Source organism: Oncorhynchus mykiss, chromosome 3 (genome assembly GCF_057628025.1).
Source record: "Oncorhynchus mykiss isolate SJ-2025 chromosome 3, ASM5762802v1, whole genome shotgun sequence".
In the NCBI taxonomy this organism is placed as follows: domain Eukaryota; kingdom Metazoa; phylum Chordata; class Actinopteri; order Salmoniformes; family Salmonidae; genus Oncorhynchus; species Oncorhynchus mykiss.
In genome coordinates, this window is record NC_143024.1 from 86,903,203 (window position 1) to 86,926,937 (window position 23,735).

Consider the following 23,735-nt stretch of genomic DNA (forward strand, 5'->3'; position numbering starts at 1 on the left):
TGGGAAAACACTCAACCACTGATATTCTCTCTTGCAGGAAGCCGACAAGGCCCTCCCCCGCCCTCCCTTCGGCAAATCAGATCACGATTCCATTTTGTTCCTCCCTTCATGCAGGCAGAAACTCAAACAGGAAGTACTCATGCTAAGGTTTATTCAGCGCTGGTCTGACCAATCAGAATCCATGCTTAAATATTGTTTTGATCACGTGAACTGAGATATGTTCTGGGTAGCCTCGGAGAATAACATTGATGTATACACGAACACGGTGACTGAGTTCATTAGAAAGTGTATAAGGGATGTTGTTCCCACTGTGACTATTTAAACTTACCCAAACCAGATAGGACTCAACACTGCTTTTCCTTAGAAACCATATACCTACAGATATACTGTATGTAATCCAAGTGAAGATGAAAATGTTTTCTGTAGAAAGGGTTTGATTTTGGGTTGAAAAAATCTTCATCTTCATATTGGTTATATATCGGTGTAAAACCTTTGTTGATACGGTACTAACATCATGCATTTCAGACGTTTTGGATCCCTAATTAACATATCGTGTCAAAATCATCCTAAGTGTGGAGAATGATCGGTTTCCAGTCAAAACATGCAGTAACTTAACATATAGTCTCTACTGAAGACAGCTGTGGTCTTCTATCATCACCTGATATTAAAGACAGCTGTGGTCTTCTATCATCACCTGATATTAAAGACAGCTGTGGTCTTCTATCATCACCTGATATTAAAGACAGCTGTGGTCTTCTATCATCACCTCATAACAAAGACAGCTGTGGTCTTCTATCATCACCTCATATTGAAGACAGCTGTGGTCTTCTATCATCACCTCATATTGAAGACAGCTGTGGTCTTCTTGTGGTCTTCTATCATCACCTGATATTAAAGACAGCTGTGGTCTTCTGGGTGTTCTGGATTCAAGTCGAAAACAGAGGAAGACCTGGTACATGGTTTTCAAGAATGAGGAGGAAAGAAATTGTGAATACATTTTTTTGAGAAGGAATATCCATGTTAAAACAGAGTGAGAAATTCCTTAGATTTGAAGGAAATAAAAATAAGATAAACAATCTAGGTGGGCTTCTCCCGCTTCAGCCATCTTCCTTTAACTCTTTTTGAGAGAGGGAAGTGCCAGTGTTTTGTATTAGAGAGGGTGTCAGTGTGAATGAGTGAGTGAGTGAGTGAGTGACTGAGGTGTGTGGGCGTGTGTGTCTCTTCTCCGTAGAGGAAGCAGTAAACCTAGAGTAAACACACGATTGCCCTCGTTTTGGATGGTAAATCTCTGCCCTTGAGATTATTTGACCTCAGAGACGCTCATCAAAAAACAACTCTTAGTCCCTTCCACTTGTCTCCTCCTTACTACTCTGATGTTTGCAGAGCTGAAGAGACAGGCATAGGTGGAGTACTAATAATCTATGCCGAACATGCTGTGGACTGATATGGACCTATGTTTACTATTGAGGCTGCACACGCCTTCTGGTCGGTCAATTGTCAACCAATCCGGTCCTCTGATTGGAAGGGGGTTGTCCAATTCGTGTTAAATGCTGACTCTTTCTTAATTTACTCTCTCTCTATCTCTCTCTCTCTCTCTCTCTCTGTTTCTATCTCACTCTGTCTCTGTCTCTGTCTCTGTCTCTGTCTCTCTCATTCCTCTCCTCTCAGAGAATGATAAGCCTATGAAGGGTCTTCGTCAGGAGGATCTGGTGAACCAGGATGTGATTACAGAGCTGAGGAAGGAGTTCAGTATGACCGTCAACCACTTCTACATGGTCGTCACTGACACTGACATGAGATTCAAGGTGGGGTTACCAATACAATTATGAATTATAACAATCATTTCATAGGAGTTCTATGGGGTTAACTCTCTGTCTATCAGTATCTCTTTCATTCTCTCTTGGTATCTCTTGCTCTCTCTGTATCTCTCTCTCTATATCTCTCTGTCTCTCTGTATCTCTCTCTTTCTGTCTGTATCTCTCTCTCTCTCTGTATCTCTCTCTCTCTGTATCTCTCTCTTTCTGTCTGTATCTCTCTCTCTCTGTATCTCTATATCTCTCTCTCTCTGTATCTCTCTCTTTCTGTCTGTATCTCTCTCTGTGTATCTCTCTGTCTGTATCTCTCTCTCTGTATCTCTCTCCTTCTGTCTGTATCTCTCTCTCATTCTCTATCAGTCTCTCTCTCTCGCTCACTCTCTATCTCACTCTCTGTGTATTTCTCTTTATCTCTCTGTGTATCTCTCCCTCTGTATCTCTCCCTCTCTCTCTCTGTATCTCCGTATCGCTCTCTTTCTCTGTATCTCTCTCTCTCTGTATATCATCTGTACCTCTTTCGCATTCTCCGTATCCCTCTCTCTCTCTCTGTATCGTTCTCTCTCTCTCTGTTTATCTCTTTCTCTGTATCTCTCTTTCTCTGTATCTTTCTCTCTCTCTGTATATCTCTCTTTCTCTATCACTCTCTTTCTCTGTTTCTCTCTCTGTATCTCTCTTTCTCTGCATCTCTCTCTCTCTGTATCTCTCTCTTTCTCTGTTTCTCTGCATCTCTCTCTCTCTCTGTATCTCTTTCTCTCTCTGTATCTCTCTCTTTCCTAATAGATATGCTTAATTTAGCTCATCTGGTCCACCTGATTGTCAGTACTTTTGAGACCATTCCATTTAGACCTAAAGCCTGTACTCAACCCAATCGTCTTGCCAAGTGAACTAAATGAAGCACACACACCCAACCTCTCTGTTGAGCCCATTAGACCAATACTCATGTTGGTTGACCAGCCTTCACCATACTGTAAACATCCTGCAGTGATCAAACACGGGTTCAATTCACACAACGGGACCTTCTCATAACAGCAGTGTGTAAATCGGCAGGTTGTTTTTAGACATATTAAACAAAGACTCCAGTGTTTAACCAACCCTCTACTGCTGTCAGTACAGACAGGACAGTCTATTACAGACAGGACAGTCTATTACAGACAGGACGGTCTATTACAGACAGGACGGTCTATTACAGACAGGACGGTCTATTACAGACAGGACGGTCTATTACAGACAGGACGGTCTATTACAGACAGGACGGTCTATTACAGACAGGACGGTCTATTACAGACAGGACGGTCTATTACAGACAGGACGGTCTATTACAGACAGGACAGTCTATTACAGACAGGACAGTCTATTACAGACAGTACACTCTATTACAGACAGGACAGTCTATTACAGACAGGAAAGTCTATTACAGACAGGACAGTCTATTACAGACAGGACAGTCTATTACAGACAGGACAGTCTATTACAGACAGTACACTCTATTACAGACAGGACAGTCTATTACAGACAGGACAGTCTATTACAGACAGTACACTCTATTACAGACAGGACAGTCTATTACAGACAGGAAAGTCTATTACAGACAGGACAGTCTATTACAGACAGGACAGTCTATTACAGACAGGACAGTCTATTACAGACAGTACACTCTATTACAGACAGGACAGTCTATTACAGACAGGACAGTCTATTACAGACAGTACACTCTATTACAGACAGGACAGTCTATTACAGACAGGAAAGTCTATTACAGATAGGACAGTCTATTACAGACAGGACAGTCTATTACAGACAGGACAGTCTATTACAGACAGGACAGTCTATTACAGACAGTACAGTCTATTACAGACAGTACACTCTATTACAGACAGGACGGTCTATTACAGACAGGATGGTCTATTACAGACAGGACAGTCTATTACAGACAGGACAGTCTATTACAGGGTGTGGGTATGAGAGAAATGGGGGTGTGTGCCCTATAAAATATCATATTTTATGCTGGGATCCCTGCTGTTCCTAAAAAATAAGCTGCATGGTGGAATTTATCACGTTCTGAACTATTGTGTTGAACCCTGTGGCTCGCTGTGTTGAACCCCATGGCCCGCTGTGTTGAACCCCATGGCCCGCTGTGTTGAACCCCATGGCCCGCTGTGTTGAACCCCATGGCCCGCTGTGTTGAACCCCATGGCCCACTGTGTTGAACCCCATGGCCCACTGTGTTGAACCCCATGGCCCACTGTGTTGAACCCCATGGCCCTCTGTGTTGAACCCCATGGCCCACTGTGTTGAACCCCATGGCCCACTGTGTTGAACCCCATGGCCCGCTGTGTTGAACCCCATGGCCCGCTCTGTTGAACCCCATGGCCCACTGTGTTGAACCCCATGGCCCGCTCTGTTGAACCCCATGGCCCGCTGCTCTGGTTGTGCTTCTCAGAAACATGCAGAGAATGCCTGTGAAGTCACAGCAAATTGGAACACATTGCTCAGTCTCTTGGAATACAGGATACAGGGTTTTCAAGGTTTTTCTAGGAATATTGGAATCATTATAGCATTTCTTACATTTCTCTCCTGACCACTAGAATAATATGGACACTCAAATCCTTCATTGGTTGGTTACCTTTTTGGTCCACTGACTTAATGATGTGTGTCCCTCCAACAGCAATCCTATGAGGTTCCCATTGCCATGAAGGCTGTGTTCGATTACATTGACACCTTCACCTCTCGCATCAGAGAGATGGAACAGCAGAAGAGAGATGGAGTGGCCTGCAAGAAGGAGGACAAACCAAGATCACTTGAGAACTTCCTCTCCAGGTAGTGTGTGTGCGCGCGCGCGTGTGTGTGTGTGTGTGTGTGTGTGCGCGTGTGTGTGTGCGTGTGTGTGTGTGTGTGTGTGTGTGTGTGTGTGTGTGTCACGCCTATGGTCATGGCTGGAATCTGAAATTTTGCTCCATATGAAACATACATTTTGCTCCATAGCCGGTGCGAATATTGCCTCATTCTGCCAGGTAAGGATCTAGCTGAGGATTGGTCAGAATTGACAGGTGGCCATGTCAACATTAATATTAACACTAACCACCCATATGTTAAAAAAAATGCATGTGCACATAACTGTAAGTCTCTTTGGATAAATGTGTCTGCTAAATTAATATTTTATTTCCAGTATTGTAGGATACACTAACACCTTGGTCTTGGATCAATTGACTATGGTACCGTTTATACACAACATGACCAACAGTATGTGGACACCTGCTTGGCGAACATCTCATTCCAAAATCATGGGCATTCATATGAAGTTGGTCCCACCTTTGCTGCTATAACAGCCTCCACTCTTCTGGGAAGGCTTTCCACTAGATGTTGGAACATTGCTGCAGGGACTTGCTTCCATTCAGCCACAAGAGCATTAGTGAGGTCGGGCACAGATTTTGGGCGATTAGGCTTTCCAATTTTTCCCAAAGATGTTCGATGGGGTTGAGGTCAGGGCTCTATGCAGGCCACTTCTTCCACACCGATCTCGAAAAAATAACATTTCTGTATGGTTCTCAATTATTGCACGGGGGCATTGTAATGCTGAAACCGAAAAGGGCCTTCCCCAAACTGTTGCCACAAAGTTGGAAGCACAGAATCGTCTAGAATGTTCTTGTATGCTGTAGCGTTAAGATTTCCCTTCACTGGAACTAAGAAGCCTAGCCCAAACTATGAAAAACAGCCCCATGCCATTATTCCTCATAAACCAAACTTTACAGTTAGCACTTTCAGGCAGGTAGCATTCTCCTGGCGTCTGCTAAACCCAGATTGGTCTATCAGACTGCCAGATGGTGAGGCGTGATTCATCACTCTGGATAAGGTGTTTCCATTGCAGAGGCCAGTGGCGGCGAGCTTTACACAACTCCAGCCGACACTTGGCATTGCGCATGGTGATCTAAGGCTTGTGGGCTGCTCGGCCATGGAAACCTTTTTTCATTAAGCTCCCAACAAACAGTTCTTATGCTGACGTTGCTTCCAGAGGCAGTTTGGATCTCGGTATTCAGTGTTTTAACCTTAGGACAGCGCTACGGACTTCAGCATTCGTTGGTCCGGTTCTGTCAACTTGTGTGGCCTACCACTTTACGGCTGACTCTTTGTAGCTCCTAGACATTTCCACTTTAAAATAACGGAACATACAGTTGACCGGGGCAGCCCTAGCAGGGCAGGAATTTGACAAACTGATTTGTTGTAAATTTGGCACCCTATGACCGTGCCAGGTTGAAAGTCACTGAGCTCTTTAGTAAGGTAATTCTACTGCCAATGTTTGTCTATGGAGATTGCATAGATGTGTGATCGATTTTATACACCTGTCACAAACAGGTGTGGCTGGAGTAGCCGAATCCACTAATTTGAAAGGGGTCCACACACTTTTAAATATGTACAGTACCAGTCAAATGTTTGGACACACCTATAACACCCTACATTGTCACAACACAACTGATTGGCTCACACACTGTTAAGAAGGAAAGAAATTCCACAAATTAACTTTAACAAGGCACACCTGTTCATTGAAATGTCTTCCAGGTGGCTACCTCATGAAGCTGGTTGAGAGAATGCCAAGGGTATGCAAAGCTGTTATCAAGACAAAAGGGTGGCTACTTTGAAGAATTTCAAATCTCATATATATTTTGATTTGTTTAATTAACACTTTTTTGATTACTATTTGATTCCATATGTGTTATTTCATAGTTTTGATGTCATCACTATTATTCTACAATGTAGAAAATAGTAAAAATGAAGAAAATCCCTTGAATGAGTAGGTGTGTCCAAACTTTTGACTGGTGCTGCATATTGTATTTAACTGAAATGTTTTAACCAGATTGACTGTGGTTTGTTGCCATGGAGACTAAATTCCAGTCTAATGACCGTGACCCACAGTGTTCAGACAGGAAATGACTTCCCACTGGGCAAAAACTGGTTGAGTCAACTGTGTTCCACATCATTTCAAAATAAAAAAAAAGTTATATGTGATGACGATGAATCAACGTGGAAAACTGATTGTAGAGTCATCAACGTAAAGAAATGTCTTTTTTCTCACATAACTTGTTACCGAAATTCAATGACATGGTGACATGTTTTGTTGAATTCACGTTAGTTGACAACTCAACCAGATGTAAATCTAAACTAGACGTTGAAACGATGTCAGTACCCAGTGGGTTGGTTGTTGGTTCTAATGACATTGACTCACAGTGTTTATACAGGAAGTGACTTGTTCAAGTCTTGAGGAAGAGCCTTGTAGGATCTTTAAATACGTGAGATTGATGACATCACCGTATAGTTTAATCCTACTGCATCTCATCCTCGTTCCGTCTTTGAGTTCTCAGGTTCCGTTGGAGGCGTCGCCTGTTTGTAATCTCCGCCCCCAACGATGAGGAATGGGCCTATCAGCAGCAGCTTCACGCCCTGACCAGCCAAGCCTGCAACCTGGGTGAGGATGAGAAGGAATCATTGAGTTATTACCATATTTACCATATTTATCTTATACTTTCAGATCAACAGGAAGACACGTTGTTTCTGAAGCAGGCCATAAACTGCTCACACGCACACAGGCACACACACAAACTGGGCAGTTGTCAAATCAGAGCTATCCACTAGCAGCGTGCTGCCAGCAGTATCATCTGGGCTCTGTGTAGATCATCCAGTGGTCTCACCATGGCCTCTGGAAAACTTGTAGCGAGGACACGCTTTTCAAACCACTCTTGATTTAAAAAAAATATATATATTTACTGAAATATATTGACACTGGAATTGATCAATAAACACAATAGCTGACATAGACTGAGTTCATTTTTAATTAAGGCCTACGGTTGCATAGGGCGGGACTACACGATGCAAACCTGAATAAAGCAAGCTCAGCCATTTTACTGTGCAATCATTTTGCTTTCTCTGTGTTTGTGTATAGGAAACCCCCTAGTCCTTCCTTAAAATATAATTTATGTGAACAAGAACAAGGTGGCTGTAGCTGTAACAGGATTTTCATCCTTCCCAGGGTCAGGAGTTTTTCCAGGAGTTTGATTTTTTAAACCATGTGACCTGCTCTGGTTCCACCATTACCAATATTAAACCTTTTAACAACAAATGAATCATGTCCGTATAGGGTCAGGAGTTTTACCAGTCTGGGACTTTTTGTGCCAACCTCTGGTACACACACAACAAATGTAAATCAGCACACACACACACACACACACACACACACACACACACACACACACACACACACACACACACACACACACACACACACACAGCACCCTGTGGTTCCCAGCAGGTGTAAATCATATTAGATTTACAACAGCCTCCATTCAGAAAAGACCTCATCTGGAGGAACACGGTCAACAACACTCAGGCTCTCAATTCATCTGTTAGATTTTAGCTTGATAGGTAAACACGCTGAGGTAGTCATGATACATGTGTTGCTGCCGCTGAAACTGAGGAGGACCATGATAACTGCTTCTCACTCACTCACGCACACACACACACACACACACACACACACACACACACACACACACACACACACACACACACACACACACACACACACACACACACACACACACACACACACACACACACACAACCACACACACACACACACACACACACAACCACACACACACACACACACACACAACATATACTCCTCAGAAAAGGTTCATGGACGTGTAACTCCCTACTCATCTACCAGTTCTGTAGTCTCAGATCAAAGACTGTGATCCCCTCCTCTGTTTCTCTTGGCTAGGTGTGTGTGTGTTCAAACCTGGCTTCTCTGATAAACAAGGCTTCTCCTAGCTGCTGACTCTGCTTTGGGTTCGTACCGCGGTATTCAGCTCTTGGCTCTCACCTTAGAGAGCAGTGTTTTCATGTGGTTACTGTGGTTTTTCTGTCTTCAGAACAACCATCTGTCTGGCTCAGCAGGACACAAGTCCTTCACATTCCCTCGCTATTATCACGACTAACTCACAGATGGTTCTAATCAGGAACAGCCGCATCCACTTATTGAATAAATACGTTTAGAGATGAATATGAAACAAGTGGTTGAATTATATCCGTTTTGGGGGGAGGCTCCGACTCTGATCCTGGAGATCAAGGTCTTCTCTCTGGGCCGTTACTTAGCTGAATCAGGTGTGTGTTATTGCAGGGGGTTGGATCAAAACCCTGCACACTCAGTGGCGCTACAGGTTTTTCTCTTGCTAAGGAACACCTTCAATCTACAATCTAACCAATCAACGCCTCCCTTCCTTATTGTTTACAGGTTGAAGAACCCTGACTTAGATGCTCAGTAGGAGGCGTTTGACTTTACGTTGTATGTTGTTATTGTTGGGTGTTTTTGTTGTTCTAATGTGCTTCTACGGCCTCTCTATTGTGGGTTTGTCTGTATGGTGGTGGTTTCCATGGTGACCCAGGCCTGAGACACATCTCCATCCTGAAGCTGGTCGGCATGGAGGCAGTGGATCAGGGAGGAGTACTAGAGCTCTATCCAATCAACGGTGAGAACCCTGTTGTCTCCACAGCGCCTATGTGTATCATACTTCATACAGGAAATGGCTGTGAAGATGAAACAAAACAGGAAACACATGGAGGGTAAATGGGCTGTGTTATGTTTTGTTCTTCAGTTAATACACCCATGCTGTTGAATGTCTGATGTTGTTTAATTGTCACAGCACGCAGGTAGCTCAACTTTAGCCCAAATTCCTGCTGTCTCCCCCAGTCCAAGACTATAGCCCAGCTCCCAGCTGTCTCCCCCGGTCCACGACCCTATAGCCCAGCCTCAGCCATAACTCCTGCTGTCTCCCCCGAGTCCAAGTCCCTATAGCACAGCCTCAGCCCTAACTCCTGCTGTCTCCCCCGAGTCCAAGTCCCTATAGCCCAGCCTCAGCCCTAACTCCTGCTGTCTCCCCTAGTCCAAGTCCCTATAGCCCAGCCTTAACTCCTGCTGTCTCCCCCAGTCCTTGTTCCTATAGCCCAGCCTCAGCCCTAACTCCTGTTGTCTCCCCCAGTCCTTGTCGCAGTAGCTCAGCCCTAACTCCTGCTGTCTCCCCCGGTCCACGTCCCTATAGCCCAGCCTCAGCCCTAACTCCTGCTGTTTCCCCCGGTCCAAGTCCCTATAGCCCAGCCTTAACTCCTGCTGTCTCCCCCGGTCCACGTTCATATAGCCCAGCCTCAGCCCTAACTCCTGCTGTCTCCCCCGGTCCAAGTCCCTATAGCCCAGCCTTAACTCCTGCTGTCTCCCCCGGTCCACGTTCATATAGCCCAGCCTCAGCCCTAACTCCTGCTGTCTCCCCCGGTCCAAGTCCCTATAGCCCAGCCTTAACTCCTGCTGTCTCCCCCGGTCCACGTTCATATAGCCCAGCCTCAGCCATAACTCCTGCTGTCTCCCCCGGTCCAAGTCCCAATAGCCCAGCCTCAGCCCTAACTCCTGCTGTCTCCCCCAGTCCATGTCCCTATAGCCCAGCCTCAGCCCTAACTCCTGCTGTCTCCCCCGGTCCACGTCCCTATAGCCCAGCCTCAGCCCTAACTCCTGCTGTCTCCCCCGGTCCAAGTCCCTATAGCCCAGCCTCAGCCCTAACTCCTGCTGTCTCCCCCAGTCCACGTCCCTATAGCCCAGCCTCAGCCCTAACTCCTGCTGTCTCCCCCGGTCCAAGTCCCTATAGCCCAGCCTCATGCTTAACTCCTGCTGTCTCCCCCGGTCCACGTCCATATAGCCCAGCCTCAGCCCTAACTCCTGCTGTCTCCCCCGGTCCACGTCCCTATAGCCCAGCCTCAGCCCTAACGCCTGCTGTCTCCCCCGGTCCACGTCCCTATAGCCCAGCCTTAACTCCTGCTGTCTCCCCCAGTCCACGTCCCTATAGCCCAGCCTCAGCCCTAACTCCTGCTGTCTCCCTAAGTCCTTGTCCCTATAGCCCAGCCTTAACTCCTGCTGTCTCCCCCGGTCCACGTTCATATAGCCCAGCCTCAGCCCTAACTCCTGCTGTCTCCCCCGGTCCACGTCCCTATAGCCCAGCCTCAGCCCTAACTCCTGCTGTCTCCCCCGGTCCAAGTCCCTATAGCCCAGCCTCAGCCCTAACTCCTGCTGTCTCCCCCGGTCCACGTCCCTATAGCCCAGCCTCAGCCTTAACTCCTCCTGTCTCCCCCGGTCCAAGTCCCTATAGCCCAGCCTCAGCCCTAACTCCTGCTGTCTCCCCCAGTCCACGTCCCTATAGCCCAGCCTCAGCCCTAGCTCCTGCTGTCTCCCTAAGTCCTTGTCCCTATAGCCCAGCCTCAGCCCTAGCTCCTGCTGTCTCCCCCAGTCCGTGTCCCTATAGCCCAGCCTCAGCCCTAACTCCTGCTGTCTCCCCCGGTCCACGTCCCTATAGCCCAGCCTCAGCCCTAGCTCCTGCTGTCTCCCCCAGTCCGTGTCCCTATAGCCCAGCCTCAGCCCTAACTCCTGCTGTCTCCCCCGGTCCACGACCCTATAGCCCAGCCTCAGCCCTAGCTCCTGCTGTCTCCCACGGTCCACGTCCCTATAGCCTAGCCTCAGCCCTAGCTCCTGCTGTCTCCCCCAGTCCGTGTCCCTATAGCCCAGCCTCAGCCCTAACTCCTGCTGTCTCCCCTGGTCCACGTCCCTATAGCCCAGCCTCAGCCCTAACTCCTGCTGTCTCCCCCGGTCCACGTCCCTATTGCCCAGCCTTGTTTATTTATTCTCTCCATGCTACCAGATACACTTTTTTGATCTTTCCTCTGTGGTATGGGGCTCAACCTCAAAAACATGTTGGTGCTGCTGCCTACACCACACCATCAACACAAACACATACAGCCCTCCATCCATACACCCCTCACAGCTGCATAAGCACACAGACATTTGCTGTGGTAGGGGTGTTAGGGAGGAAATATGTAAACCCTCCCTTTAATTTCTCTGGCCATCCAAATAGCATTCATATGAGCTCTTTGGGGAGCTTTCCTTGAATGAAGTGGTAGCTTTGCAGGGGAAGAGATCTGGGGCAGAGATGTGGGACAGAGAGGTGGGGCTGGGGCAGAGAGCTGGGTCTGGGGCAGAGAGCTGGGGAAGAGAGCTGGGGCTGGGGCAGAGAGCTGGGGCTGGGGCAGAGAGCTGGGGCAGAGAGGTGGGGCTGGGGCAGAGAGCTGGGGCTGGGGCAGAGATCTGGGGCTGGGGCAGAGAGCTGGGAGAGAGAGGTGGGGCTGGGGCAGAGAGCTGGGACAGAGAGGTGGGGCTGGGGCAGAGAGCTGGGACAGAGAGCTGGGGCTGGGACAGAGAGCTGGGACAGAGAGCTGGGGCTGGGGCAGAGAGCTGGGACAGAGAGCTGAGAAAGAGAGCTGGGGCTGGGGTAGAGAGCTGGGGCTGGGGCAGAGAGGTGGGGCTGGGGCAGAGAGCTGGGGCAGAGAGGTGGGGCTGGGGCAGAGAGCTGGGGCTGGGGCAGAGAGCTGGGGCTGGGGAAGAGAGCTGGGGCAGAGAGGTGGGGCTGGGGCAGAGAGCTGGGGCAGAGAGCTGGGGCTGGTGCAGAGAGCTGGGACAGAGATCTGGGGCTGGGGCAGAGAGCTGAGACAGAGAGTTGGTGCTGGGGCAGAGAGCTGGGACAGAGAGGTGGGGCTGGGGCAGAGAGCTGGGACAGATAGCTGGGGCTGGGACAGAGAGCTGGGACAGAGAGCTGGGGCTGGGGCAGAGAGGTGGGGCTGGGACAGAGAGGTGGGGCAGAGAGGTGGGGCTGGGGCAGAGAGCTGGGACAGAGAGCTGAGAAAGAGAGCTGGGGCTGGGGTAGAGAGCTGGGACAGAGAGCTGGGGCTGGGGCAGAGAGGTGGGACAGAGAGCTGGGGCTGGGGCAGAGAGGTGGGGCACATAGGTGGGGCTGGGACAGAGAGGTGGGGCAGAGAGGTGGGGTAGAGAGCTGGGGCAGAGAGGTGGGGCTGGGGTAGAGAGCTGGGGCAGAGAGTTGGGGCTGGGGCAGAGAGCTGGGGCTGGGGCAGAGAGCTGGGGCAGAGAGGTGGGGCTGGGGCAGAGAGCTGGGGCTGGGGTAGAGAGCTGGGACAGAGAGCTGAGAAAGAGAGCTGGGGCTGGGGTAGAGAGCTGGGACAGAGAGCTGGGACAGAGAGCTGGGGCAGAGAGCTGGGGCTGGGGCAGAGAGCTGGGGCAGAGAGCTGGGGCTGGGGAAGAGAGGTGGGGCTGGGACAGAAAGTTGGGGCAGAGAGGTGGGGTAAGAGAGCTGGGACAGAGAGCTGAGAAAGAGGGCTGGGGCTGGGGTAGAGAGCTGGGACAGAGAGCTGGGACAGAGAGCTGGGGCAGAGAGCTGGGACAGGGAGCTGGGGCTGGGGCAGAGAGGTGGGGCAGATAGGTGGGGCTGGGACAGAGAGGTGGGGCAGAGAGGTGGGGTAGAGAGCTGGGGCTGGCGCAGAGAGGTGGGGCAGAGAGGTGGGGCTGGGACAGAGAGGTGGGACAGAGAGCTGGGGCTGGGGCAGAGAGGTGGGGCAGAGAGGTGGGGCTGGGACAGAGAGGTGGGGCAGAGAGGTGGGTCTGGGGTAGAGAGCTGGGGCAGAGAGGTGGGGCTGGGGCAGAGAGCTGTGGCAGAGAGGTGGGGCTGGGGCAGAGAGCTGGGGCTGGGGCAGAGAGCTGGGGCTGGGGAAGAGAGCTGGGGCAGAGAGGTGGGGCTGGGGCAGAGAGCTGGGGCAGAGAGCTGGGGCTGGTGCAGAGAGCTGGGACAGAGATCTGGGGCTGGGGCAGAGAGCTGAGACAGAGAGTTGGTGCTGGGGCAGAGAGCTGGGACAGAGAGGTGGGGCTGGGGCAGAGAGCTGGGACAGATAGCTGGGGCTGGGACAGAGAGCTGGGACAGAGAGCCGGGGGTGGGGCAGAGAGGTGGGGCTGGGACAGAGAGGTGGGGCAGAGAGGTGGGGCTGGGGCAGAGAGCTGGGACAGAGAGCTGAGAAAGAGAGCTGGGGCTGGGGTAGAGAGCTGGGACAGAGAGCTGGGGCTGGGGCAGAGAGGTTGGACAGAGAGCTGGGGCTGGGGCAGAGAGGTGGGGCACATATTTGGGGCTGGGACAGAGAGGTGGGGCAGAGAGGTGGGGTAGAGAGCTGGGGCAGAGAGGTGGGGCTGGGGTAGAGAGCTGGGGCAGAGAGGTGGGGCTGGGGCAGAGAGCTGGGGCTGGGGCAGAGAGCTGGGGCAGAGAGGTGGGGCTGGGGCAGAGAGCTGGGGCTGGGGTAGAGAGCTGGGACAGAGAGCTGAGAAAGAGAGCTGGGGCTGGGGTAGAGAGCTGGGACAGAGAGCTGGGACAGAGAGCTGGGACAGAGAGCTGGGGCAGAGAGCTGGGGCTGGGGCAGAGAGCTGGGGCAGAGAGGTGGGGCTGGGGAAGAGAGGTGGGGCTGGGACAGAGAGTTGGGGCAGAGAGGTGGGGTAAGAGAGCTGGGACAGAGAGCTGAGAAAGAGGGCTGGGGCTGGGGTAGAGAGCTGGGACAGAGAGCTGGGACAGAGAGCTGGGGCAGAGAGCTGGGACAGAGAGCTGGGGCTGGGGCAGAGAGGTGGGGCAGATAGGTGGGGCTGGGACAGAGAGGTGGGGCAGAGAGGTGGGGTAGAGAGCTGGGGCTGGGGCAGAGAGCTGGGGCAGAGAGGTGGGGCAGGGGCAGAGAGCTGGGGCTGGGGCAGAGAGTTGGGACAGAGATGTGGGGCTGGGGCAGAGAGCTGGGACAGATAGCTGGGGCTGGGACAGAGAGCTGGGACAGAGAGCTGGGGCTGGGGAAGAGAGCTGGGGCAGAGAGGTGGGGCTGGGGCAGAGAGCTGGGGCAGAGAGCTGGGGCTGGTGCAGAGAGCTGGGACAGAGATCTGGGGCTGGGGCAGAGAGCTGGGACAGAGAGTTGGTGCTGGGGCAGAGAGTTGGGACAGAGAGGTGGGGCTGGGGCAGAGAGCTGGGACATATAGCTGGGGCTGGGACAGAGAGCTGGGACAGAGAGCTGGGGCTGGGGCAGAGAGGTGGGGCAGAGAGGTGGGGCTGGGGCAGAGAGCTGGGACAGAGAGCTGAGAAAGAGAGCTGGGGCTGGGGTAGAGAGCTGGGACAGAGAGCTGGGGCTGGGGCAGAGAGCTGGGACAGAGAGCTGGGGCTGAGGCAGAGAGGTGAGGCTGGGACAGAGAGGTGGGGCAGAGAGGTGGGGTATAGAGCTGGGGCTGGGGTAGAGAGCTGGGGCAGAGAGCTGGGGCTGGGGTAGAGAGCTGGGGTAGAGAGCTGGGGCAGAGAGCTGGGACAGAGAGGTGGGGCTGGGGCATAGAGGTTGGACAGAGAGCTGGGGCTGGGGCAGAGAGCTGGGGCAGAGAGCTGGGGCTGTGGTAGAGAGGTGGGGCTGGGACAGAGAGTTGGGGCAGAGAGGTGGGGTAAGAGAGCTGGGGCAGAGAGGTGGGGCAGAGAGGTGGGGCAGAGAGTTGGGACAGATAGCTGGGGCAGAGAGGTGGGGCTGGGGTAGAGAGCTGAGGCAGAGAGCTGGGGCAGAGAGGGGGGCAGAGAGGTGGGGCAGAGAGGTGGGGTAGAGAGGTGGGGCTGGGGCAGAGAGCTGGGACAGAGAGCTGAGAAAGAGAGCTGGGGCTGGGGTAGAGAGCTGGGGCTGGGGCAGAGAGGTGGGGCTGGGGCAGAGAGCTGGGGCAGAGAGGTGGGGCTGGGGCAGAGAGCTGGGGCTGGGGCAGAGAGCTGGGGCTGGGGAAGAGAGCTGGGGCAGAGAGGTGGGGCTGGGGCAGAGAGCTGGGGCAGAGAGCTGGGGCTGGTGCAGAGAGCTGGGACAGAGATCTGGGGCTGGGGCAGAGAGCTGAGACAGAGAGTTGGTGCTGGGGCAGAGAGCTGGGACAGAGAGGTGGGGCTGGGGCAGAGAGCTGGGGCAGAGAGGGGGGCAGAGAGGTGGGGCAGAGAGGTGGGGTAGAGAGGTGGGGCTGGGGCAGAGAGCTGGGACAGAGAGCTGAGAAAGAGAGCTGGGGCTGGGGTAGAGAGCTGGGGCTGGGGCAGAGAGGTGGGGCTGGGGCAGAGAGCTGGGGCAGAGAGGTGGGGCTGGGGCAGAGAGCTGGGGCTGGGGCAGAGAGCTGGGGCTGGGGAAGAGAGCTGGGGCAGAGAGGTGGGGCTGGGGCAGAGAGCTGGGGCAGAGAGCTGGGGCTGGTGCAGAGAGCTGGGACAGAGATCTGGGGCTGGGGCAGAGAGCTGAGACAGAGAGTTGGTGCTGGGGCAGAGAGCTGGGACAGAGAGGTGGGGCTGGGGCAGAGAGCTGGGACAGATAGCTGGGGCTGGGACAGAGAGCTGGGACAGAGAGCTGGGGCTGGGGCAGAGAGGTGGGGCTGGGACAGAGAGGTGGGGCAGAGAGGTGGGGCTGGGGCAGAGAGCTGGGACAGAGAGCTGAGAAAGAGAGCTGGGGCTGGGGTAGAGAGCTGGGACAGAGAGCTGGGGCTGGGGCAGAGAGGTGGGACAGAGAGCTGGGGCTGGGGCAGAGAGGTGGGGCACATAGGTGGGGCTGGGACAGAGAGGTGGGGCAGAGAGGTGGGGTAGAGAGTTGGGGCAGAGAGGTGGGGCTGGGGTAGAGAGCTGGGGCAGAGAGTTGGGGCTGGGGCAGAGAGCTGGGGCTGGGGCAGAGAGCTGGGGCAGAGAGGTGGGGCTGGGGCAGAGAGCTGGGGCTGGGGTAGAGAGCTGGGACAGAGAGCTGAGAAAGAGAGCTGGGGCTGGGGTAGAGAGCTGGGACAGAGAGCTGGGACAGAGAGCTGGGGCAGAGAGCTGGGGCTGGGGCAGAGAGCTGGGGCAGAGAGCTGAGAAAGAGGGCTGGGGCTGGGGTAGAGAGCTGGGACAGAGAGCTGGGACAGAGAGCTGGGGCAGAGAGCTGGGACAGAGAGCTGGGGCTGGGGCAGAGAGGTGGGGCAGATAGGTGGGGCTGGGACAGAGAGGTGGGGCAGAGAGGTGGGGTAGAGAGCTGGGGCTGGCGCAGAGAGGTGGGGCAGAGAGGTGGGGCTGGGACAGAGAGGTGGGACAGAGAGCTGGGGCTGGGGCAGAGAGGTGGGGCAGAGAGGTGGGGCTGGGACAGAGAGGTGGGGCAGAGAGGTGGGTCTGGGGTAGAGAGCTGGGGCAGAGAGGTGGGGCTGGGGCAGAGAGCTGTGGCAGAGAGGTGGGGCTGGGGCAGAGAGCTGGGGCTGGGGCAGAGAGCTGGGGCTGGGGAAGAGAGCTGGGGCAGAGAGGTGGGGCTGGGGCAGAGAGCTGGGGCAGAGAGCTGGGGCTGGTGCAGAGAGCTGGGACAGAGATCTGGGGCTGGGGCAGAGAGCTGAGACAGAGAGTTGGTGCTGGGGCAGAGAGCTGGGACAGAGAGGTGGGGCTGGGGCAGAGAGCTGGGACAGATAGCTGGGGCTGGGACAGAGAGCTGGGACAGAGAGCCGGGGGTGGGGCAGAGAGGTGGGGCTGGGACAGAGAGGTGGGGCAGAGAGGTGGGGCTGGGGCAGAGAGCTGGGACAGAGAGCTGAGAAAGAGAGCTGGGGCTGGGGTAGAGAGCTGGGACAGAGAGCTGGGGCTGGGGCAGAGAGGTTGGACAGAGAGCTGGGGCTGGGGCAGAGAGGTGGGGCACATATTTGGGGCTGGGACAGAGAGGTGGGGCAGAGAGGTGGGGTAGAGAGCTGGGGCAGAGAGGTGGGGCTGGGGTAGAGAGCTGGGGCAGAGAGGTGGGGCTGGGGCAGAGAGCTGGGGCTGGGGCAGAGAGCTGGGGCAGAGAGGTGGGGCTGGGGCAGAGAGCTGGGGCTGGGGTAGAGAGCTGGGACAGAGAGCTGAGAAAGAGAGCTGGGGCTGGGGTAGAGAGCTGGGACAGAGAGCTGGGACAGAGAGCTGGGACAGAGAGCTGGGACAGAGAGCTGGGGCTGGGGCAGAGAGCTGGGGCAGAGAGCTGGGGCTGGGGAAGAGAGGTGGGGCTGGGACAGAGAGTTGGGGCAGAGAGGTGGGGTAAGAGAGCTGGGACAGAGAGCTGAGAAAGAGGGCTGGGGCTGGGGTAGAGAGCTGGGACAGAGAGCTGGGACAGAGAGCTGGGGCAGAGAGCTGGGACAGAGAGCTGGGGCTGGGGCAGAGAGGTGGGGCAGATAGGTGGGGCTGGGACAGAGAGGTGGGGCAGAGAGGTGGGGTAGAGAGCTGGGGCTGGGGCAGAGAGCTGGGGCAGAGAGGTGGGGCAGGGGCAGAGAGCTGGGGCTGGGGCAGAGAGTTGGGACAGAGAGGTGGGGCTGGGGCAGAGAGCTGGGACAGATAGCTGGGGCTGGGACAGAGAGCTGGGACAGAGAGCTGGGGCTGGGGAAGAGAGCTGGGGCAGAGAGGTGGGGCTGGGGCAGAGAGCTGGGGCAGAGAGCTGGGGCTGGTGCAGAGAGCTGGGACAGAGATCTGGGGCTGGGGCAGAGAGCTGGGACAGAGAGTTGGTGCTGGGGCAGAGAGTTGGGACAGAGAGGTGGGGCTGGGGCAGAGAGCTGGGACATATAGCTGGGGCTGGGACAGAGAGCTGGGACAGAGAGCTGGGGCTGGGGCAGAGAGGTGGGGCAGAGAGGTGGGGCTGGGGCAGAGAGCTGGGACAGAGAGCTGAGAAAGAGAGCTGGGGCTGGGGTAGAGAGCTGGGACAGAGAGCTGGGGCTGGGGCAGAGAGCTGGGACAGAGAGCTGGGGCTGAGGCAGAGAGGTGAGGCTGGGACAGAGAGGTGGGGCAGAGAGGTGGGGTATAGAGCTGGGGCTGGGGTAGAGAGCTGGGGCAGAGAGCTGGGGCTGGGGTAGAGAGCTGGGGTAGAGAGCTGGGGCAGAGAGCTGGGACAGAGAGGTGGGGCTGGGGTATAGAGGTTGGACAGAGAGCTGGGGCTGGGGCAGAGAGCTGGGGCAGAGAGCTGGGGCTGTGGTAGAGAGGTGGGGCTGGGACAGAGAGTTGGGGCAGAGAGGTGGGGTAAGAGAGCTGGGGCAGAGAGGTGGGGCAGAGAGGTGGGGCAGAGAGTTGGGACAGATAGCTGGGGCAGAGAGGTGGGGCTGGGGTAGAGAGCTGAGGCAGAGAGCTGGGGCAGAGAGGGGGGCAGAGAGGTGGGGCAGAGAGGTGGGGTAGAGAGGTGGGGCAGAGAGCTGGGGCAGAGAGGTGGGATAAGGAGATGGGATAGAGAATGGTGTAGAAAGGTGGGGTAGAGAACTGGGGCAGAAAGCTGGGCCAGAAAGCTGGGGCAGAAAGCTGGGGCAGAGAGCTGTGGCAGAGAGCTGGGACAGAGAGGTGGGGCTTAGGCAGAGAGCTGGGGCTGGGGCAGAGAGCTGGGGCAGAGAGGTGGGGCTGGGGCAGAGAGCTGGGGCTGGGGTAGAGAGCTGGGACAGAGAGCTGAGAAAGAGAGCTGGGGCTGGGGTAGAGAGCTGGGGACAGAGAGCTGGGACAGAGAGCTGGGGCTGGGGCAGAGGTGGGGCTGGGGCAGAGAGCTGGGGCAGAGAGGTAGGGCTGGGGCAGAGAGGTGGGGCAGAGAGCTGGTGGCAGAGAGGTGGGGCAGAGAGGTGGGGCTGGGGCAGAGAGCTGGGACAGAGAGCTGGGACAGAGAGCTGGGGCAGAGAGCTGGGGCTGGGGCAGAGAGCTGGGGCAGAGAGCTGGGGCTGGGGAAGAGAGGTGGGGCTGGGACAGAAAGTTGGGGCAGAGAGGTGGGGTAAGAGAGCTGGGACAGAGAGCTGAGAAAGAGGGCTGGGGCTGGGGTAGAGAGCTGGGACAGAGAGCTGGGACAGAGAGCTGGGGCAGAGAGCTGGGACAGAGAGCTGGGGCTGGGGCAGAGAGGTGGGGCAGATAGGTGGGGCTGGGACAGAGAGGTGGGGCAGAGAGGTGGGGTAGAGAGCTGGGGCTGGCGCAGAGAGGTGGGGCAGAGAGGTGGGGCTGGGACAGAGAGGTGGGACAGAGAGCTGGGGCTGGGGCAGAGAGGTGGGGCAGAGAGGTGGGGCTGGGACAGAGAGGTGGGGCAGAGAGGTGGGTCTGGGGTAGAGAGCTGGGGCAGAGAGGTGGGGCTGGGGCAGAGAGCTGTGGCAGAGAGGTGGGGCTGGGGCAGAGAGCTGGGGCTGGGGCAGAGAGCTGGGGCTGGGGAAGAGAGCTGGGGCAGAGAGGTGGGGCTGGGGCAGAGAGCTGGGGCAGAGAGCTGGGGCTGGTGCAGAGAGCTGGGACAGAGATCTGGGGCTGGGGCAGAGAGCTGAGACAGAGAGTTGGTGCTGGGGCAGAGAGCTGGGACAGAGAGGTGGGGCTGGAGCAGAGAGCTGGGACAGATAGCTGGGGCTGGGACAGAGAGCTGGGACAGAGAGCTGGGGCTGGGGCAGAGAGGTGGGGCTGGGACAGAGAGGTGGGGCAGAGAGGTGGGGCTGGGGCAGAGAGCTGGGACAGAGAGCTGAGAAAGAGAGCTGGGGCTGGGGTAGAGAGCTGGGACAGAGAGCTGGGGCTGGTGCAGATAGCTGGGACAGAGAGCTGGGGCTGGGGCAGAGAGGTGGGGCTGGGACAGAGAGGTGGGGCAGATAGGTGGTGCTGGGACAGAGAGGTGGGGCAGAGAGGTGGGGTAGAGAGCTGGGGCTGGGGCAGAGAGCTGGGGCAGAGAGGTGGGGCAGGGGCAGAGAGCTGGGGCTGGGGCAGAGAGTTGGGACAGAGAGGTGGGGCTGGGGCAGAGAGCTGGGACAGATAGCTGGGGCTGGGACAGAGAGCTGGGACAGAGAGCTGGGGCTGGGGAAGAGAGCTGGGGCAGAGAGGTGGGGCTGGGGCAGAGAGCTGGGGCAGAGAGCTGGGGCTGGTGCAGAGAGCTGGGACAGAGATCTGGGGCTGGGGCAGAGAGCTGGGACAGAGAGTTGGTGCTGGGGCAGAGAGTTGGGACAGAGAGGTGGGGCTGGGGCAGAGAGCTGGGACATATAGCTGGGGCTGGGACAGAGAGCTGGGACAGAGAGCTGGGGCTGGGGCAGAGAGGTGGGGCAGAGAGGTGGGGCTGGGGCAGAGAGCTGGGACAGAGAGCTGAGAAAGAGAGCTGGGGCTGGGGTAGAGAGCTGGGACAGAGAGCTGGGGCTGGGGCAGAGAGCTGGGACAGAGAGCTGGGGCTGAGGCAGAGAGGTGAGGCTGGGACAGAGAGGTGGGGCAGAGAGGTGGGGTATAGAGCTGGGGCTGGGGTAGAGAGCTGGGGCAGAGAGCTGGGGCTGGGGTAGAGAGCTGGGGTAGAGAGCTGGGGCAGAGAGCTGGGACAGAGAGGTGGGGCTGGGGCATAGAGGTTGGACAGAGAGCTGGGGCTGGGGCAGAGAGCTGGGGCAGAGAGCTGGGGCTGTGGTAGAGAGGTGGGGCTGGGACAGAGAGTTGGGGCAGAGAGGTGGGGTAAGAGAGCTGGGGCAGAGAGGTGGGGCAGAGAGGTGGGGCAGAGAGTTGGGACAGATAGCTGGGGCAGAGAGGTGGGGCTGGGGTAGAGAGCTGAGGCAGAGAGCTGGGGCAGAGAGGGGGGCAGAGAGGTGGGGCAGAGAGGTGGGGTAGAGAGGTGGGGCAGAGAGCTGGGGCAGAGAGGTGGGGCTGGGGCAGAGAGCTGGGGCAGAGAGCTGGGGCTGGTGCAGAGAGCTGGGACAGAGATCTGGGGCTGGTGCAGATAGCTGGGACAGAGAGCTGGGGCTGGGGCAGAGAGGTGGGGCTGGGACAGAGAGGTGGGGCAGATAGGTGGTGCTGGGACAGAGAGGTGGGGCAGAGAGGTGGGGTAGAGAGCTGGGGCTGGGGCAGAGAGCTGGGGCAGAGAGGTGGGGCAGGGGCAGAGAGCTGGGGCTGGGGCAGAGAGTTGGGACAGAGAGGTGGGGCTGGGGCAGAGAGCTGGGACAGATAGCTGGGGCTGGGACAGAGAGCTGGGACAGAGAGCTGGGGCTGGGGAAGAGAGCTGGGGCAGAGAGGTGGGGCTGGGGCAGAGAGCTGGGGCAGAGAGCTGGGGCTGGTGCAGAGAGCTGGGACAGAGATCTGGGGCTGGGGCAGAGAGCTGGGACAGAGAGTTGGTGCTGGGGCAGAGAGTTGGGACAGAGAGGTGGGGCTGGGGCAGAGAGCTGGGACATATAGCTGGGGCTGGGACAGAGAGCTGGGACAGAGAGCTGGGGCTGGGGCAGAGAGGTGGGGCAGAGAGGTGGGGCTGGGGCAGAGAGCTGGGACAGAGAGCTGAGAAAGAGAGCTGGGGCTGGGGTAGAGAGCTGGGACAGAGAGCTGGGGCTGGGGCAGAGAGCTGGGACAGAGAGCTGGGGCTGAGGCAGAGAGGTGAGGCTGGGACAGAGAGGTGGGGCAGAGAGGTGGGGTATAGAGCTGGGGCTGGGGTAGAGAGCTGGGGCAGAGAGCTGGGGCTGGGGTAGAGAGCTGGGGTAGAGAGCTGGGGCAGAGAGCTGGGACAGAGAGGTGGGGCTGGGGCATAGAGGTTGGACAGAGAGCTGGGGCTGGGGCAGAGAGCTGGGGCAGAGAGCTGGGGCTGTGGTAGAGAGGTGGGGCTGGGACAGAGAGTTGGGGCAGAGAGGTGGGGTAAGAGAGCTGGGGCAGAGAGGTGGGGCAGAGAGGTGGGGCAGAGAGTTGGGACAGATAGCTGGGGCAGAGAGGTGGGGCTGGGGTAGAGAGCTGAGGCAGAGAGCTGGGGCAGAGAGGGGGGCAGAGAGGTGGGGCAGAGAGGTGGGGTAGAGAGGTGGGGCAGAGAGCTGGGGCAGAGAGGTGGGATAAGGAGATGGGATAGAGAATGGTGTAGAAAGGTGGGGTAGAGAACTGGGGCAGAAAGCTGGGCCAGAAAGCTGGGGCAGAAAGCTGGGGCAGAGAGCTGTGGCAGAGAGCTGGGACAGAGAGGTGGGGCTGGGGCAGAGAGTTGGGACAGAGAGGTGGGGCTGGGGCAGAGAGCTGGGACATATAGCTGGGGCTGGGACAGAGAGCTGGGACAGAGAGCTGGGGCTGGGGCAGAGAGGTGGGGCAGAGAGGTGGGGCTGGGGCAGAGAGCTGGGACAGAGAGCTGAGAAAGAGAGCTGGGGCTGGGGTAGAGAGCTGGGACAGAGAGCTGGGGCTGGGGCAGAGAGCTGGGACAGAGAGCTGGGGCTGAGGCAGAGAGGTGAGGCTGGGACAGAGAGGTGGGGCAGAGAGGTGGGGTATAGAGCTGGGGCTGGGGTAGAGAGCTGGGGCAGAGAGCTGGGGCTGGGGCAGAGAGCTGAGGCAGAGAGCTGGGGCAGAGAGGGGGGCAGAGAGGTGGGGCAGAGAGGTGGGGTAGAGAGGTGGGGCAGAGAGCTGGGGCAGAGAGGTGGGATAAGGAGATGGGATAGAGAATGGTGTAGAAAGGTGGGGTAGAGAACTGGGGCAGAAAGCTGGGCCAGAAAGCTGGGGCAGAAAGCTGGGGCAGAGAGCTGTGGCAGAGAGCTGGGACAGAGAGGTGGGGCTTAGGCAGAGAGCTGGGGCTGGGGCAGAGAGCTGGGGCAGAGAGGTGGGGCTGGGGCAGAGAGCTGGGGCTGGGGTAGAGAGCTGGGACAGAGAGCTGAGAAAGAGAGCTGGGGCTGGGGTAGAGAGCTGGGGACAGAGAGCTGGGACAGAGAGCTGGGGCTGGGGCAGAGAGGTGGGGCAGATAGGTGGGGCTGGGACAGAGAGGTGGGGCAGAGAGGTGGGGTAGAGAGCTGGGGCAGAGAGGTGGGGCTGGGGTAGAGAGCTGGGGCAGAGAGGTGGGGCTGGGGCCGAGAGCTGGGGCTGGGGCAGAGAGCTGGGGCAGAGAGGTGGGGCTGGGGCAGAGAGGTGGGGCTGGGGCAGAGAGCTGGGGCTGGGGCAGAGAGCTGGGGCTGGGGAAGAGAGCTGGGGCAGAGAGGTGGGGCTGGGGCAGAGAGCTGGGGCAGAGAGCTGGGGCTGGGGCAGAGAGCTGGGACAGAGATCTGGGGCTTGTGCAGAGAGTTGGGACAGAGAGTTGGTGCTGGGGCAGAGAGCTGGGACA

At 56.5% G+C, this 23,735-nt stretch overlaps 1 protein-coding gene across 1 annotated transcript in view; it reads left to right on the forward strand.

Annotated features, from left to right (window-relative positions):
• LOC110520589 (coiled-coil domain-containing protein 80) overlaps positions 1 to 23,735 on the forward strand; it is a 40,084-nt gene that overhangs the window by 13,075 nt on the left and 3,274 nt on the right. Inside the window, exons 5-8 of the mRNA XM_036975211.2 lie at positions 1,669 to 1,805; positions 4,480 to 4,631; positions 7,169 to 7,272; positions 9,251 to 9,334. Coding sequence (XP_036831106.1) covers positions 1,669 to 1,805; positions 4,480 to 4,631; positions 7,169 to 7,272; positions 9,251 to 9,334 — 477 coding nt within the window. The remainder of the gene's footprint in view (positions 1 to 1,668; positions 1,806 to 4,479; positions 4,632 to 7,168; positions 7,273 to 9,250; positions 9,335 to 23,735) is intronic.